The 18630-nt window shown below is 38.5% G+C and overlaps 1 protein-coding gene across 2 annotated transcripts in view; it reads left to right on the forward strand.

Moving 5' to 3' along the window:
* Positions 1 to 18287, forward strand: part of GUCY1A2 (guanylate cyclase 1 soluble subunit alpha 2) — a 150466-nt gene extending 132179 nt beyond the window's left edge. The window contains exons 8-9 of one of the 2 annotated variants that reach the window (XR_014881106.1): positions 264 to 14699; positions 15577 to 18287. Coding sequence is in view for 1 of the 2 variants with exons in the window: in XM_085216267.1 (XP_085072393.1) it covers positions 264 to 471 (208 nt within the window). In the remaining variant the exon portion in view is untranslated. Of the gene's footprint in view, positions 1 to 263 lie in introns of both variants that reach the window. The other variant, XM_085216267.1, reaches the window with a different exon arrangement.
* Positions 18288 to 18630: the final 343 nt, after the last annotated feature.

Raw genomic sequence — 18630 nt, forward strand, 5'->3', positions numbered from 1 at the left:
AACCAAGTGTCCTAAATTAAACTTGCAGGTATATTTGATGGATAGTGTCAGATTTTATTTGTTTCTTGTTGAAGCTGGTTTTGCTGTTTTGGGACCTATTTCGGTTTTGAATTTGATTGGTAATTGGCTGGGGATCCTGGCCAAGGATTTTCTAGATGTCAAATTTTTAAATTTGAGATCACCTAGGACCAATCTCTTCCACAGAAATGTGTCTGTAATGTGTTTCATAGTTTTTTATATCTCTCTGTTTCTTTTTTTTCTAGGCTTTTGAAAAAGGAAGAAAATTTTATTTTTATCCCTCGTTCCCGTGAAGAGCTTCCAGAAAACTTTCCAAAGGAAATTCCTGGGATCTGTTACTTCCTCGAGGTCAGAAGTGGTCAGAAGCAGCCAAAACCCTCCATCACATCTGCCAGAGTGAGGAAAGTTTCTTACAACATTGGCACCATGTTCCTCCGGGAGACCAGCCTATGAGGCCTGCTGCAGATCAAAGACTCGTCAAAAAGCACAAGCCCAGAACTGGGTCATGCCAGGGGAATCGGAGGTTCTTTCTATTTCACTGCCTTGTTCTGAACAAGCAGTAAAAGCTTCATGTAATGTCAGGCAATAATCATTTTAAAGGTGGGTGACTGCTGTTGGTAAACAGAGTGGAGATAGGGAAAAAAGTGTTTGAACAAATACTTCCACTTCCAGAGGAATTTCATTAGTAAACTTGAGTCTGGCCCCTTTATGACAAACAAACACAAACAAAACGAAGAAACAACTCTCACATTAGAGGTTGGTTTTGTTTTGTGCAGAAAGGGTGATGGTTCTCTGTAGATTTGCACCAGCTAAGCAGAATTGAGAGTCAGTTCTGATTATGCATTCCTACATTCAATGTGTTCTTCAGTACGGTAATGATGTTTTTTAACTTTATGAACAAACATTTCATACATGTACTGTAGAGTTGTTGTAACCTTCCTGGCAGGAGGAATTATAATTCAGTACAAATGTTGTAGGGATTTTACCTATTTTTATACATATTTCACTTTCTGGATAATTACATTCCACATACTGTAAGCTGAGTAAGCCTAGATAGCTTTTCAGAAGCTACTGTATATTTCATATATTCTACCTATCAAAGCTTATTGTTATACAAATGGGAAGAAGTCATTTTTTTGACTTTTTTGGCATCAAAAAAAAAATCAATATTTTAAAGGAAGAAAAAAAAAAACATTTTGGTAAACCTCTTTACCTGATGTTTATGGTAAACTTTAAGTGAGCATTGTCTTGCTAATACAAAATAATGTTCAGTATTTGTCCTATAGTGCTATGTGTCCACTGTTTCTGGGACAAAGCAAACAAAATGTAAAAGAACAATTTATTAACAAACAGAAAAGTTCTGTTATACACAGTGGGGCTTTTTTTCCGCAACAAATTCTCATCCAAATTAATATTTGGTACAAGTCCTTCCTCTGAGAGAGTCCAGCAAACTCTGGAGCACTCCGGATACTGGTTTTCCAGTTTTTTAAAAGGACTTCTGCTCCTGCTCTAAAAATCCTATCTGCTATTAAAAATGCTCATTTGGAAATTTCCTCTGTGGTGGATTGGATGTAAGCTTTATCTAATGTAGACCAAAAAATACTGAAAAGGGAAGTAAGAAGACATTACTAAAAGAAGTAATGTCTCAGATTTAATGCAAATGCCAGTTCAAGATTTAGAGCAGTCTATGTTAATTAAATTAATAATAAAAAAAAAAAAAAAAAAAAAGAAGTCCCAATTCCTGGTTAAATTTAAAATAGTTTTATTTTCTTCAGTGAAACCAACTGAAACAAGAAACAAGATGTAAATCAGTCCTCCCAGTAGACACATTTTCAGGCAGTGTTTATTTCTTAGGCTTTCCTTTGCAGAAGTGACAGCAGTCAGTTTTCTTTTGTAGGTGTACTTCCCTTAAGTACTTCCCTTCCTATCAATTGAGCCAATATTCTTCTAGTTTTGTAAATTGTTAGAAATCATTAATGCAGTGATTTCAAATTGGCTTAGCTTTACAATCACCTGATCAAAGGTTGAAGATATCAAAGACAAAACTCTCAACAGCTCAGCACTTCTGTAATCCAAATCAGAAAATTGGGGTTTACTTATGGATTTGTTTAGTTATCCAGTCTTGAAACACCTTTTGAAAATTAGTGAATAACATTCTCCACATGTCCAAATTACCCAGTTATACCTTTCTGCAGAGGGAACGACAGTGCTCCATTATTCCTCTTTGACTCATATTAGGATAGGAACAATTTAGCGTGGCACAGCCATCTTGTTACAGAAAAAAATTCATGCTTCCTTCCCATGAAGCCTGCCTTTATGAGAAAGGACTATTTTGAACCTCTGCAGACTTCGTCAGGTAGAAGAAACATGAATTTATTATGGAAGATGTTTTCTTGCTGAGAAGGTATCTACATGAGCACGGCAGGGGCATTGGAACTAGATGATCTATAAAGTCTCTTCCAATCCAAACCATTTATGATTCTATGAATATTACTTAAATAGAAATTCCCTTGTTTTTTAGAGGACCACTGATGTTAAAGATTTTTTCCATAGTAATATAGGATCCTTGGGATTGGAGGAGTTTATCTTCTACCTACCTTGGTAAACAGCATCTGCAGCTTTGCTTTATGTCTGAAAAATGACTTGATGAAAACTGGGCTTGAGGTTGTAGAATTTCCATCCAAACCACCGATCCAAGAATTTTCTGCATCAAATGGCAAAATGTTTTACTCTACATGCGTTAATTTGCATATTCACAGCATGTAGCATTCATTTCTTTTTTCCGGTGAACATCAGTGAGACCTGCAAGAATTATATACGGAGCAAAGTTCCAGTTCAATCATGGGAACTGAAACACTGCTTCTGAGCTAATAAAGCTGTGGTTTTGATGTCATTACCCAGTTCCCTGGAGTGATTATTTTTTTCCTAGCAATACATTTTTCTTCTAATCAATACATCAAGATTTCTTTCTGACTTTATGGCACATCCTCATTATTCAGTAGGTGTTAATGTCAGATTACTAATCTCTCTGGCCAAACTCTGTTTCTCTTCTCACCACCCAAACTCTGTTTCTCTTCTCACCACCCACAGTCCTCTGTGATGAGAACAAATGAAGAGGTTCAGACCAAAAGCATATTGCTCAATATCCTGTCTCTCACAGTTGCTAATAGGAAATGTCTAGGTTCATTCTGTGGGTGATCTTGGTACATCCATGGAAACATTTTAATGAGAAATGATGGTTAAAAGCTAATTCAGCTATTACACTGAAGAGGCAATTAAAAAAATTGTAGCGCCATCCTCATTGTCTCCAGTTACAGTTTGTTTGATAATCTCTGTAATCACAGAGGTAGCTTCCCAAATTGGAGCAGGTTTACTGTATAACAATATACAGTCTCCGTTTTTTATAAGCTTCTGTGACGGTAACATGCTCAAAACTTCGGCACTGATGCTATGTATTGTGCTATTTGCTTCTGTGTTATGACAGGTTAAGTTAATAGAGAAGTGCAGGCTTTCTAGAGACACTTTATCAGTGTGAGAAAAGTATGAAGCATTCTCAGCATTGTTTAACTTTGTAGCTGCATCTGCTGCCTGCAGTATTTGGTTATACATTTCTTTGTTGGACACCTGTATGAAGTGAAATATAGTTTATTAACCAGGTTAATGTTGTGAAGTTGGTTAGATCATAGTCAAACTCAGCACTTGTCAAACAGTGCTTCATTTTAGTGATAGAGAAAATGTTCTCATTTGCCTGACATTGTTTTCATGAATAAAAGGTTTTGGAGTGTTTTTTCCCTGAGATGTTGAGGCAGAGAGGTGCTGAAATGTAGAAATCACATACTGTAGTTGGAATTTCCTCCTGATATTTTATTTCCTATTAAGTAGATTGATCCTTTTTTCCTCTCTGAAAATAAAGAGAGGAGATCTACTGCATATCCCCTGTGTGGGAAGGAGAATGCATGGGGCCAAGCTGGGGTTATTGGTCTCTTTGCCACAGCCTGGTTCTGTGCAGCTTCCCCCTGATCCAGGCTCAGACAGACTGGAGACCATGGGCTGACCACAGAGGCAGACTCACAGGCCAACTTCTCTTACTGAAGCCGTGAGGCCTAAGTAAACAGAAACAACAGTTATGCCTCCAGAGCACCTTTTAGAGGTTTTCTGTCAGATTTCTCCATCTACTTGAAGCTCTCTGTCACACAGGCTTTTCTGTGATGCAGGGCACAGAGGTCGGGAACTCAGAGTGAAGGAAATTGTAGAGCAGTGGATTAAATTTTGTTCAGTATCACTCTGGAAATACCTACCATACAAAGACAAAAGCCACTGCATGGGAGAGTTACTGCAAAGACAGAATTCTAATAGTGTGGTTGTCTTGCAGAGTCCCACAGGGTTTTTCTCTTTTAATTCCAAAAAGCTCATAGTTGTTAAATGTGGTTGTGGTTTTGACTTCACTGTTCATTCCCACATCCATTTTCAGATCTCAGTCTGTTCAGAAAGGCATTGTGGGGCCTGGAAGCATGCCTCTGCAAACAGAAAACCATCTTGTATGGGAATTGCTTATGCCGAAGAAGAAATACTTGCAGTTTGCCTTTTGCAGCTGGTCCTACTGAGGTTCATCTGTATGCAGATGCAATTTCATAGTGGTGTCCCCTCCTGTGTTCATGGTGCTCCTGTGCCTGCAGAGACATCCGATGTATAACCACCTTTTCTCTGTTTTCCGTTAACATTTCTCTTTCATATATATATTTCTGTATAAAGCAAATGGTGCAGAACTGTACATGTTGCAAACATTTAAACATACCACAGCTCTGCACTGAGACTTATGCTCTGCTTACTGATATTGCACCAAATATTTCTTCCTCTGAACAGATCCTTTTTATCCCAGCAGACTTTAAAATGAAGGGGGAAATAAAATACCACAAACCAATTTGAATTGCAGATGGGCGTGAAACTTGTATCAGTTGTTGGGGCAAGTGTAAGCAGGATGGCTTTCAGATTCTTCAGCATCCAGAGGAAGACCTCACGCATTCTGTCTGCCAACAAGACTAATCTAACAGCAGCATCACAAACATCTTCTGTGCTCTTTCATCTTCTGATCTCAGGCTTCTGCCTCACCTCTGCTGAGTGCTGACAACACACTGAGCAGAGCCACTTCCCTGCCATAACTCAGTCACAGAGCTTCTCACTCTGTTTTGGATACTGGTATTGCTTTGTAAAATTATGCTTTTGCAATATTACAGATAACAACATGCTTAAATTAGCAACAAAAGAAGCATAAAATTGACAACTGCCTCTTTAGGAAAGACAAACCAGCAAGGTGAGGCAGTGAGGTTGCTTTTTACATGAGGAGGCAAAGGAATGTATCAAGCTCTACCTGGGGATGGACAATGAACAAGTAGAGAGCTTGTGGGTGAGAATTAAGGGGCAGGATAATGTGAGTGACACTGTTGTAGGTGTGTACTACAGGCTACTTTATCAGGTGGGGGGGATTTTGATGAGGCCTTCTACAAACAGCTGGAAGCAGCTCCACAGTCACAGGCAGTGGTTCTCATGGGTACTTCTGTCAGTTTGATACTTGCTGGAAAAACAGTGCTGCCAGGTACATACAGACTGGGAGGTTCATACAGTGTATGGAGGCGGTTTCTGACACAGGTAGTGGAGAAGTCAATGAGGAGAGATTTGCTGCTGGATCTTATTCTTACAAACAAGGAAGAGCTGTCTGGGGATGTGAGAGTTTAGGGCAGCTTGTGATGCAGCATTCATGAGATGGTGAAGTTCAGGATCTTGCGTGGAAGAAACAGGGCAAGAAGTAGGATTATTACTCTGGAGTTCCAGAGAGCTGACTTAGATATCTGTCTTTGAAAGCCTACTTGGAAGGATCCTATGGGTTAGAGTGTTTAGAATGTAAGGGGGATTCAAGAGAGCTTGCTGACATTCAAGCACCACTTCAAGCTTAAGATCAGTGCATCCCTAAGAGTAAGAAACAAGGCAAAGGTGGCAGGAAACCTGCATGGAAGTGCAAGGCGCTCATGGATAAACTCAAAGGGAAGAAGGAAGTTTATGGAATGTAGAAAAAGGGAATAGCCACGTGGAAAGAATATAGCAATAATGCCAAGGCATGCAGGGATGTTGTGAGAAAGGCTAAGGTGCAGTTGGAAGTAAACCCAGAAACAGTTGGCTCCCTTCCTTCAAGGAAATGTGTTATTCTAGAGCTTTTCTGGAGTTGAGGATGCTGGTGGGAGTCAAGGATGGCATGAATTGAAGACGCTGATTTTGCAGAAGGCTCTGAAGCAGGAGTTTGACCTTCTGCTGCTACTGTTTGTGCTTCCATTGCCTTGCATGCTCGTCCTGTTCTAGTTCAGAATTCTGTTATTTAAAATTTAAAAGACCTACACTCTTTTTTGTTTTGCAGCCTAGTATGTGTAGTGTATGACAGATGGTGAGTAATTCTTATTATTGTTCTTATTAACATCTGTTGTTGACATGACTGCTTACATCTAAAGGAAAAGTAGGATCAAAGAGTTGATCTTGCTCTTATTTGCAGCAAAGACAAAACTGCTACAGTGACACAGCAGGCAGTTGCAGAGAGGGGAAGGACCGCAGCAGAAGTTTTCACTGGGGGATTTGTGTGAAATCAGGGCAGTAACTATCCGCTACATTTCTGATTTTAACTTTCCTAAGCTCTAGACTTATCCATGTAGCAAGAAGTTATTCTTCAACAATGTTATTAATTTGTAATGCATGAGCAACTTTACAACAAAAATCTATAAACTGTTTAACTTCATATGCATGTTTGATCTTTTGTAGCTTGGCTTCTAAACACGCATGAAAGCAAATAAAACAGTGACACTGGGGAATGCAGCAACTCAGTCATAGGTCACAAGTCATTCACCTTGGCAGATGTTTACTTGTTCCTGTGGCTTAGAAAGGTTAACCTCCAGTTATCTCTGATCCCAGTGTCACTGCAGCAACAAAATGGCTTCTGAAAGAAACAGCATGGGGCACCTCAGGCTGGGGCTCTCATTAGAGAGGCCAATACAAGAAATTATGCAAAGTGGGAACTTTGTTGGCAGCCTTAGCAAAAAGAGCATCTGGAGGCAGATGCTAAACTGGCCATCTGCTCGTGGGATTTTAGTTTCCAAAGGCGAGTGAGGCTGAACATGTTTTATTTTGGACAAAAAAAAAAAAAAAAAAAGACTGTTTTTCAGTGCTTGCCCCCCCTCCTCCCCACACCCCCAGCCCCCAGTTCTAGACACAGCATGAGGCTGCCTAACACCTGCCTAAAATCTGCCTGGGTATGCTTGTTTCTTTGTGATCACATACAACTAACTGAGTCTAGAGGTCTGTTTTTTAAGATGCCCAAGGAAAGTGAGATTGATCCCACTGATTTAAACTTCTCCAGACCAGTGCTGTCTCTGAAATCTTTTAGTCTGTGCTGCTTTTCAGAGTTTTGAATTGGCCAAAGAAAATGGTAGATGAACAGATAAGCACAGTCTAGGATGAACAGTGGTTTGATATGGTGACTATCCAGAACAGGGGCTACTGCAGTTCTAGAAATCTCTTCCTTCTGCTGTCTGAACCACTTACATAAACTATGAGTGTTGCTAATCACAACTCCTGGATCTTGCAGTGTGTTAAAAAGAGCATGGTCAACAGGTCGAGGGAGGTGATCTCCTCTACTCTACCATGGTGAGACCACATTTAGACTATTCTGACAAGCTGTGGGCTCCCCAGATGAAAAAAGGAGAGACTTCTCCTAGAAGGAGTCCACTGGAGGGCCACAAAGATGGTAAAGAGTCTGGAGTGTCTCCTGTATGAGGAAAGGATGAGTAACCCAGGTCTATACAGCCTGGGGAAAAGAAGACTGAGGGGGTTCTGATTAATGTTTATAAGTGTCTGAAGTGGGGTGAAAGGCAAATGGATGAGGCCAGGCTCTTCTCAGTGGTGCAAAGTGATAGAATGAGGAGAAATGGCCTAAAACTTGAACATAGAAAATTCAATAATTACATGCAAAAGACCTTCTTTATGGTAAGGGTGATGAAGCAGAACCGCTGGAATAGATTGCCCAGGGTGGTTGTGAAGTTTTCTTCAATAGAGATATTCAGGACTCATCTGAACACCTACCTATTGTAAGATGCCTGCTTTAGCATGGGCCTTGGACTCAACAGTCTCTTAAGGTCCCTCCCAATCCCAGCAATTCTGTGATTCTATGATCTCATTATGAATGTTCACCTGAGCCATATGGCAGAATGCCTATAAAAACCTTGCTAGTTATCCTGTTGTATTAGATGATAATAAAGTATACAAATGCTAAAGGGGAGAAGAATAGTTGCTGGGTTATCGTTAATATATTAACGTTAATATATTTTCTTGGTTTTGTGATTTTCTGGGCCCAAAGTTACTCTTAGCAGAAGGTCTTACATTGAGATAACTATTTTTTAGACTACTATTCCTTGTAATACTTTGAAATGACTACTCTTGAAGCAATAAATTCAGCCATGCAATTCTATTTCTCTGTAGACTCTTGTACAACAGCTATTACCCTAACAAAGCATTTTTATACAGAACATGAAATGACACAATAACACCCTGTTGTGTATTGTTTGTCCTTCCATCCTCTTCTCCAAAGGAGAAGAGATTGTAGTGGAATAATTTGATTTTGTGAGGTGTTGTCTTTTTGCTAATTTTCTAAAAAATACATGTTGTTATTTACTTAAATTAAGATGGGCAAAATTGGAACTATGGGTCAGGATTAGAGAAGGCTTATAGCTGTAAACAGTGTCTTAAAGACTAGCCTACTGAGTAAGACTGTTCTCCCATCCTAGAAACAACAGCATCATATGCAAGATAAGCCCAAGAATGATAAATATGAGCAATAAAACAGTTATAAGTAATTGATAAGTTCTGCCTTTGTAAGCAGCAGTAAATTAATGTTAGGACTGATTAATAGTCAGAGAAGAGCACTTTTTAAGCTGTTTTAGTATTTGTTTGTTATCAGTGCATCTCTAAGGTATTTTTTCCTTCCCTAGTGAGGCTGAAATACAGTGTTGCATCAATATCAGTTCTGGAGCTTATTGCAGAAGAGTGTGGTTGGAAATTAATAGCTATTGAGTAGAGTTTTTTGTTTTTTTTTAAAGTGTGTCTGTGATAACAAATCATACGGGAAAGAGAAAAGAGGAACAAACGTATTCATTGTAAAAGTTTATGTGGCATTTCCGTTTGATTAAAAAACATTCTGAATATTTTTTACAATTAAAGCGCATCTGCATCATTCCAGTTATTTGCATTTGCTGGGAGGGAAGTTTTTCAAAGTCCCAAAGACTTTCTCCTCCATACCACTTTCCTTGTTGATACACAAACTTCTTCTGACACGCAAACCTGATTTTACTCAATATCTTGAGATTCTGAATGCCCAAATAAGTTTTTAAAATGTGGTTTATAAATCCATATCAGATCTTGAGAGTGTATGGATAAGGAGCCCACAGGGAGAATGCATCTGAAGAAAGTGAATAAAGATTCTGTGTGTTTTGAAGTTCGATGATCAGGAGTGTACTATGAGTATGTTGCAGAATGCAAGAATGAGCTGTATGTGATGTCGAGAACTCTCATGTGAGTAGGATGAATAGGATGAACTGGTTATCCTCAGAATTAAAGTGGAGTTGCATGAGAAATCCATTATTTTTGAAGGATGGAAAGTTATTTCAAGTGAGTTCAATCTCTGATTGCAGCGAAAAGTTGTGGAGAAAAAGGGAAATCTACAAATTCTTAATGTAAAAAGGAAAGACAGCTGCCCCACTTTTGTTCACCATTTGACTTTTCTGGAGGTAGGTCTCAGAATTTCTCTATGAGTTTAGATGGTGAATGCAAAACCTGTCAGTAGCTATAAAACTTTACAAGTGAGGTACTTTTTCAAGTAGAGTTGAATACCTTCTAGGTGTGCGTAGGAATATGATACTTCAGTGTTTGCACTTAAAAAAATTAATGGTTCTATCATGCTTCATTAATAAATATTGTTTAGAAATGTCTAAACTGCACGTATGGAAGTGTTGAGTCAAAGCAAAAAGATTCAAAGATTTGAAGTCTGTGACATAATTTAGAGTTCATGCCATTTCTTCAGAAACAGTTCTATATATGGAGTTTTCAAAAGCAATTGCAGCCAACGGTCATTTATGGTTAATTTCAAGGTGCAAAAATGCCAGCAAATCATATTAGGTTAGGCCAAGATTGAATTCAGTTGGTTTAGCATGTATTAAGAGGGAGAACGCATCCCAGTGCCAGTCTCTAAATGCGCTTCCTAGAATATCTTTGAGCACTGTCTTTTACTGAAGCCCAAACAAAGCCCACTCCAGGCACAATTCCCATCCCAGTACATCGCATCTATATTTCCTTATGTGACAATTAGCAGTTAAGTTGCAGCCATTAATGTCTTTGATGCTAGAATATTGCTTATTAACCTTATACCTTGCTGCCCACTTTAATCTGGGATCCAGTAGACTGCAGAGCACCAAGAGATTTTGGAACTCCTGTGAGACTGAGTGAGGTTCTGCTATCCTAAATCTAAGTATTTACAACTTCTGATGGAAAAGCAAACATATACATGGAGAGAAGCACATCAGGGACAAGGTCCAGAATTTCAAAGGGCCTTGGACTGAGCTCTGAACCAGAGGTGAGTGGGAAGAATCAGGGATGCTGCTGTACAACTCCCATCCTTCTCCCATCCTTCCATCTCTGCTATCATCATTCCTGCCCTTGGCCATCTGCAGTGATTTCCATCACAGTCCTGGATGGGGAGGCCGTGGGAAAGTTCTTGGGAAGAACAGTCCTCTGCTCTGTGAACTGTCATTCTCTCCAGAGAAAAGGAATTAGGAGCAGTATTGTCTTCCGAAGCTGAGAAAACTTGCAGATTTTCCATGTAAACAGTTTCTATAATTACCAGGAAAACAAATCAGAGAGGCATAGCTGTGCAGCAGGGGCATCCTGCCTTGTACGTGCTGCTGTGATAATGAAATCCAAACCCTGCAGAACTGCAGGCACATTATTCTCACTCGCTTTAAAGGTCAGCTAAGACGCTAATTTCTCAAATGGGCTCATAGCTCTGAGACATCGTAACACCAGTCGTTTCTTCCAGCAAATTGCAGTTGTCAGAGAAACTGGATTAGTAGCTCACAGGGCTAAAAATAGGCACTGTGTGTCTGCCAGAGAAGCTTGGTTCAGGAGCAGAGGTGAAGGCAAATCAAAGTGTCATAACATGGAGAAAAAGCTTTGGGTTGAGCATTTTTTGTTGTTGCAAGTTAGCTATAAAATTACACTCAATGTCAGGATTTAGTGTTGATTCTGTTCTATTCACCTTCTGGATCCAGCCTTCAGTTGCTGCTTTATCAGCTGCATCAGGCTGGCAGCATTTGCACGCAATTTGTACTATAATTTAAGCAATTATTTTTACTTTTGTGGTCAGAAGCAGACCAACTTACAGTTCAGGAATAATCTTTTTTCTTAGAAGGAGCAGTGAGGCAGTGGCACAGGCTGCCCAGAGAGGTGGTAGAGTCACTGTCCCTGGGAATATTCAAGAAAAGGATAAGGGTTGGTGGGCATGGTGGGGATGGATTGATGATTGGACTGGATGAACATAGTAGTTTTTTTTAACTTTAATGATTCTATAATCTTTACCACTTTCTTTAGAAATTCATTCTGTAGGATGTGTGCCTTTTTTGTGTACAGTCTATAAAATCTCTGCATTTCAGATCTGAGGCACTGTCAAGTGTAGGCTATAAACAATAACTTATATCAGTGAATGAAATCGCTGCAAAGAATATTAGTAAATACTGTAAATAATTTGTAAATTCTGTGTTTTCGGCACCCACTGGTCATCACTATAAGAGGAGACAGGAATACTTCTGATTTTAGATTTAGATCTAGATTTAGCATCAGTTCCATTTGTCTGGCGTTACTGCAGTATTAAGGACTGGTGGTGAAACAGAAATGTCAAGACAAGCAACACCAGCAGTTGTCTGTGTTGCACATCCTACACGTTGTGCACACATTTCATGGTATACTTTATATTATAGAACAAAATATGACAAAATATACAGAACAAAATATTACAAAATATACAGAAAAATATTTGGGAATTAAAAACACAAATATGTGGACGTTGCAGTGCCTGATAGCTATCCTGAGATAGTAGGTGGTTTTATTGCTTACTTCTGAGATCATTCTGAGCTGTCACGCATCCTTGGCATCCATCCTTGCTTTGGTGGAAGGCATGATCTTCTCCAGCCCTATAGCTGATACAAATCAGCTATTTTTGGAGTCCTTACAGACAACTGTAGAAAAGGAACTCAATGCTACTTACTGATAAAGTTCTTGTGATTTATATTTCTTTAGTGAGATAAATCAATGATTACAAGATTTTTTTTAAAAACAAGCCAGTGTTATTGGCAAAGACTTCACAGCTTGGACTCATCAAGTCATAGTTCAGACTCATCCCAAAGTCTCTGAGTACAAACTGAACTCACTCCTCCCATCCAAAGGAAAACTCATTGAAAGTTACGAAACTTTGAATAGGAAACCTCATGTTTCTGGTACTTAGATTTGTCACTTTCCTTCAGGAGTCAGATGCAATTCTCAAATTGGTGGTTTAACTGGCAAATTGTTCAGACTCATCTAGATTTCCTCTGCAGGTAGTAACTCCAGAATGATTACTCTTTGATGCCTTAGAGATCTATCTTTTGCCTTTTCCCTTTGATTTCAGTGTTGCCAAAGTAAAACCTGAGGGCTAATTTATGTTTGAGCTGCTTACAAACACCTCCTGTAACAGGGCCAGATCTGTGGAGAGGTAAGATGTAGCTACAAATAAGAAATCTGGATTATTGTAGGAAGGAGGATGTTCACCTGAGTCTGTGGTACTCAGTTTTAGGAGTAGGAATTTAGGAGTTATCAGCCATTAGTGATCAACTGTTTGCTCAGAGCAGAGCAAAGGGAAAGAGCCGTTCAGTGAAGTTTTACTCTCAGCTTTCTGGTGGCTGAGAATTGCCACTTGTTTCTAACTTCTCTGTTTTGCAAGCTGGATGAAAGTATTTAGTATCCTAAAATGTGAATGCTGACCAAATCAAGGTCTGCTCTCCTATGGAAATGGGCCAATCTGCCCTGAGTGCCAATGAGTTCTGAAAATGTATTTTATTGTGTTCTGTAACACTGCAATTCTGCAAGTATTCTGCCCTACATGATGGGATAACAGCCTTGCACTATCAACAAAGAATGCTTACCATAAAGGTAATGTTGGATGTCATTAAGTAATACTAGAGCTCTGACATGGTTTAGAGCACTGTGGTGTTTGTGAGCAGTAGTAGTTTGTATAGGATTTCTTGTAGTGCTGATGTAACCCAACTAACAGCAGTATTTCTGTTTCAGTAATGCATAGGAGAGGTAGAATGTCTCTGTAACACTTCTGTTATCTTAATGGTTATGAGATCAATTTAGTACTACGTGTATCTGGTATTATTTTCAAACTGTGACCTGTAATCTTCTAGGAAAGAATATGGCAGGTTAGACTCTTACTGGGAGCTCATGTAGACAAAAAAGTTCAGCAAAGCATGTAAGCCAGGATCTTCCCACACTGAAACCAATGGAGTAACAACAAAATCCAGACTGGTTTCTTACTTTTCCTAGCTGTCAAGAAAGGAATCCACCTACCAAAAGAAACAGAACCCATGCAAAATATCTCATGCTGCATTTCAGTTTTGTTATTGTGATTCATCTGGCATTTAATGGTCTGGAAGTTACAGTACCTCTGGTTGAAAATTACTGTTTCGGTTATGGTTGTTCCCCAGACCAACTGAACTTATTATTAACCAAAGACTTATCTACTTGAAAACAAAGCAGTGAAGTTTGGTTCTATCATTTGTGACTTTGACTGGAAGCAGCTGAAGTGCACAATACATGTACTGACCAAACCTGTGTCATGTCATTGAGCAAGAATTATTCAAGGCTGCAGCACTGTATAGCACAGCAGAATTCAGTATTAATCCCTCTGTGGAAATACAAATCTATGTAATAAATTGATGTGCCATATGTGTAGGCCATGGGAAAATTGTGCGTGCAGTGAACTACATACAGGCTTAAAAGCTTTAACATTTGTACTGCTCTTCCTGTAATAGAATGTATATCTTGATAGCTGTGACCCTATGAGCTTCTGACAAATATGTAAGCTGAAGTTTATTCTTCTTGTTTTAAAACTGACATTCTGTGAATTGTTGTTTACACAGTCCTCCACAGAGCAAGGAGTCATTCTCCATGTGTTGCTGAAAAACAAAAAAGCAGACACTATCTGTAAACCTTGCAGGCTGGGGAGATCAATCAGGGAATGTTGGTCCTGAATCTCTTTCTGGCGAGTTGCTTTTTTTTTCTTTTTTTTTTTTTTCTCTCTCTACTAAATGCAAACAGTGCCAATAATCTGGGCCTTCTTTAGAAGAAACAAATCATATATTCAGTGGCCAGCTTCTGTTGATACTTTTCTCTTTCTGCTTCCTTTCACTTAGATTTTGATGTTACGAGTCTTGCTGACTGTAACAATGGAGGGCAGTTTGCCTTCTTTGCTCTTCCTTTATCCAAAGCAGTTAAAGGTCTCAAACAAGAAGAAGAAACTTTACAGAACACATGCAGACATGTTGTTAACGGAGAGTGGAAAGGTAAAACAGCCTTTTAAGAACATTCTAGTTTATCTTTTAATGACATGCCTGCACTGCATTGGGGCTTCACATCTTGCTTTCATAGTGTGACCTGCTATAATGTTGTTTGTTACAATGAGGTCCTTTTAGATTGTCCAAAATTTTACTGTTTGTCACTATATTAGAAACATAACGTACACTCTATAAGGAAAGCAATATACAATATACTATACATCTTCTATTTCAATGCCTCTAGTTTTAGGTTAGTATTCATATAAATGTTTATAAACAAAATACAGGTTTTATCGTTCGTTACAGGACCAAGTAAAGAAGTTTTGCCTTGTCTGAGTACTCAAGTTTGTCTAACAGTAACATTTCTCTTCAACAACTACTCTTTTCTCATGCTTCTAGTTAACTTGTGGTGGGCTCTATCCTACTCTAATTCTTCATAAGTGCGTTTGAAAGGGAAAGTAATGAGCTCTCCTAGTGCATGATCTTTGCACAGTACCTGATTCATAAATAAATCTATAATCTCATTTATGAGTTGCTAGTTACCAGCAAAATAGCAGAAATCCCTCTGAAATTCAGCTGAGTGCATTCTGAAGAACTTGGCATTACCTACTCAGTTTTGCGAAATTTCTTGAGTCTTTATAGAAGGCATATTTTCTGAAGCCTTTGACATGGATACAGCCTTCATCAAAAATTGTTCTAATTTCTGCTTCCTGTTTTATCTTGAAGTTTAATGATATGGAGAATTTATTTAATAAAAATCACATGGGTTTTCTTCAAGAGAGTTCTCACTTCATTTGACCTATTCCTTGGGTAGGTAGCTCTCATTAATTACTTTTTATCATATTAGTAACATAATAACCAGTAAAAAATTTTGGTTTTTTTCCAGAGAAACTCTACAGAAGAACGTTTTCTTCCTGATTGTGACCAGGATAACTAAGTTCTATATTTCAGAGAGAAGTCATTGAAGAGGTGATCAAATAAGATAGTGTTACAACAAATCCAGAAGTTTTATATAATGAGCATTGAAAAGGGAAGTTACCTGGTTACTTTACCCAATCATTCTGTAAATGCAATTCAGCTGTCAGGTCTGACTTCGATCATCACAAATGTAGTGTATTCTATGGAAAACAGAGCTTTGCTTTCTAAGTACTGCAATAACATGGTTTGAAAAGTACCAGTTCATTTACACTTCCAAGTGCTCAAGATACCATCCAGGCAGTATTTACTATTATTCTCTGACCATTCAGAAAGTTAGTGTGAATCTATGTCTTTGCATTATTCCAGTACTTACAAGTGGGGAGTGCATTGGGTAGTTTGCTGCAAACTTGCTTTCCCATGCAGTCAAACGGATGAGTAACTGCTTCATCACCTTTATGAGAACGTTTTTTTTTTGTTGTTTTTTTTTCCAGTCTGTTGTCTGGATTTTTTTGACATCTCTTCAGCTGTGTCATTACCTCTGTCTCAGCTACTGGAAGTCTGCTGGATGAAGGCCAGAATACAGATATGCACAAAAAAGTCTGTATTTCAGATGAGAGTAGTTTTGTATGGGTATGTTGAGCTTTCTGCTAGGAGCAGACCAAGTTTGCAAATATACTCGGCTCATCTCAGCCAGTGGAGCTGATGTGTATAGGCACAACAGATGCTGACACGCTGCTCACCTAGTGCAGACATGTGGTCATGCGTTTCACTCTGGTGAATCCTAGGGTAAAAAATGAAAGTTGCAGCATTTTGGATTTTGTATGTAAAGTAGTACACGATTTCTACCGTGTGCTCTCCATTGTTTTATGAAATATGTCTGGAACAAAAAAGATAATGGGAGAGGAAGTGTGAAGTGTGAGGACAGTTGTGATGTATAACTCATTTGTCAAAATTTGTGTTCTTTTAAAACTTGTTTCCTATTGCCACATGTGGAGGTGACCCCATTCAAATACAACAGTCAGTGCTGATTTTCGGTCTCATAGAAGATGTACCTGAGCTCGGCAGGTAAATATTTACTGAGTAGCTACAGTACTGCTGTGGGGCAGAAGGTGACTGTCCTTTTTAATAAGCATTATTTGATGATTCATTGCTGAAATGATCAATATCCAAATTCCATATTGGGATTCAGCAAGTAAGGTGCATTTTCCACAAAGCAAGGCTTTGTGAATTTTGAATGCTACAGTGAATCAGGAGTGATCTGTAGTTGTCCTAAACCTCCACTAATAAATCAGATTGTTACAGCGCAGTCAAAGCCTTTGTCAGTGTTGCCATGCCAGAAACCAAATGTTCTGAACAACTGCAGACCAGACTTCTCCCTCATCCTTGCAATGAAAAATCATTGGGCTGTTATCACAATAGGAGTCTTTGGGCTAAAAGTCTGCAAAAAGCTTTGAAACCATATCCCACACTCCTTGCTGTATAAGACATCAGTGGTCTGATTCTGCAAGTATTGTATTTGCTGGGTAATGCTTAGTCTGCTAACAGAACCATAATCCAGCACATGGCAGTGTAAAGCGCTCTGTGTAGGAGCAAGACAACACTTTCCCTGACCTGCATCTGGATTTTATGTATAGTTACATGGGCCATTTAGGCTGCAGTCCTGCATGTGCTGAAGTGAAAAGGTAACAGAAGGGATGCGGGGGGCCTCAAAGTGTGCTTTAGCCTTCTGCAAACACTGTGAGCGAGGGTGGTGGGACTGCAGCCATACCTCATGCATGGGTGTTTGGAGAGAGGTCACACACTCAGTACCTAATGCAGCATTTCAGATATATAAGGACTTATTTTTTCCATCTGTTCTGCCCAACATTCCTGCGTATTTTATGAATCAGGTCTGTGATCAATGTTCTGACCAATTTGTTTGCTGAGGTTTCATGGGGGTTACTATCTCTTTGGTTTGCAATGTAAATAATACTGTACATCTGCTATTTTATGATACAAATGCCCTGTGAATTGCTTATTTTTAAAATGTTACAGCTCTGTCATGTTTATTTACAATGCCATCTTACAGTATTGGTTTAATATACAATGTACCTGTATGGCATGAATTAAATTGCTTATATTTTACAATATCAATTTTTTTTTCCTAAAATTATTACGCGCCATCCTATGCAGTATCATAAATGTTTCTTAAGTGGCTCATTATGTCTGGAAATATTGCTTCCATTTTAGTAGTGCAGGCATAAGGAGCAATATTCCTAATCAAAATCATCAGATATATCATCCAGCAATTTCAGATTAGAAAGACATGTACAAATATGTAAGCATTTATAGGTGATCTGAACATCCACTGTATCTTCCTTGCTTTTCATGTAATGATATATTTTAATCATTTTGTATAATTTTTATTTGTAATTAATTGTGAATCATACAAAGTGTAAATAATGTTTCATTATGCAAGATTTCTAGGTAATCAAGATGACAAAAAAAAAAGTGAATTTGTATATGAGAAGGATTTGACAGTAGATTGGAATGACATAAAATAAAGTGGTGATGACTATGTTCCGTTTACACTGTTCAATTCCAAAGTGTGTTAAAGAAAAAATTTTGTTTGCCCTTTAATGTCATACCAGATATTTGCAACATATTTACATCAATAAATCATGCAAAAGTCTATTAAAATTCATGATCAATCATTGAAATTTTTCCTTTGTTGACAGCTAATCCATGAAGAGCAGGATTATATATTGTAATATTAAGAATAGTAAAACCCAAGTGAATGGAAATAATCCAGGAAGTCAACAAAGATATTTGCATAAAAAGAACCCCTTTTCATTCCTAGCTCTCAAAGCTCACCTTCAGCCACATATCTAGATGTACTGTCAAACAAAATACTAGAGAAATATAAGAAAAGGTAGATGCTTAATTATATACAATGTATATTTGGAAATGGAAATCTCCAGTTTTCATGAACATCGCCATGTAAAAACCTTAATAAAGCCTTTGTTCTTAACGGAGTTTTTGG

This window comes from Meleagris gallopavo, chromosome 1 (genome assembly GCF_905368555.1).
Source record: "Meleagris gallopavo chromosome 1, MGAL_WU_HG_1.1, whole genome shotgun sequence".
NCBI classification, from domain to species: domain Eukaryota; kingdom Metazoa; phylum Chordata; class Aves; order Galliformes; family Phasianidae; genus Meleagris; species Meleagris gallopavo.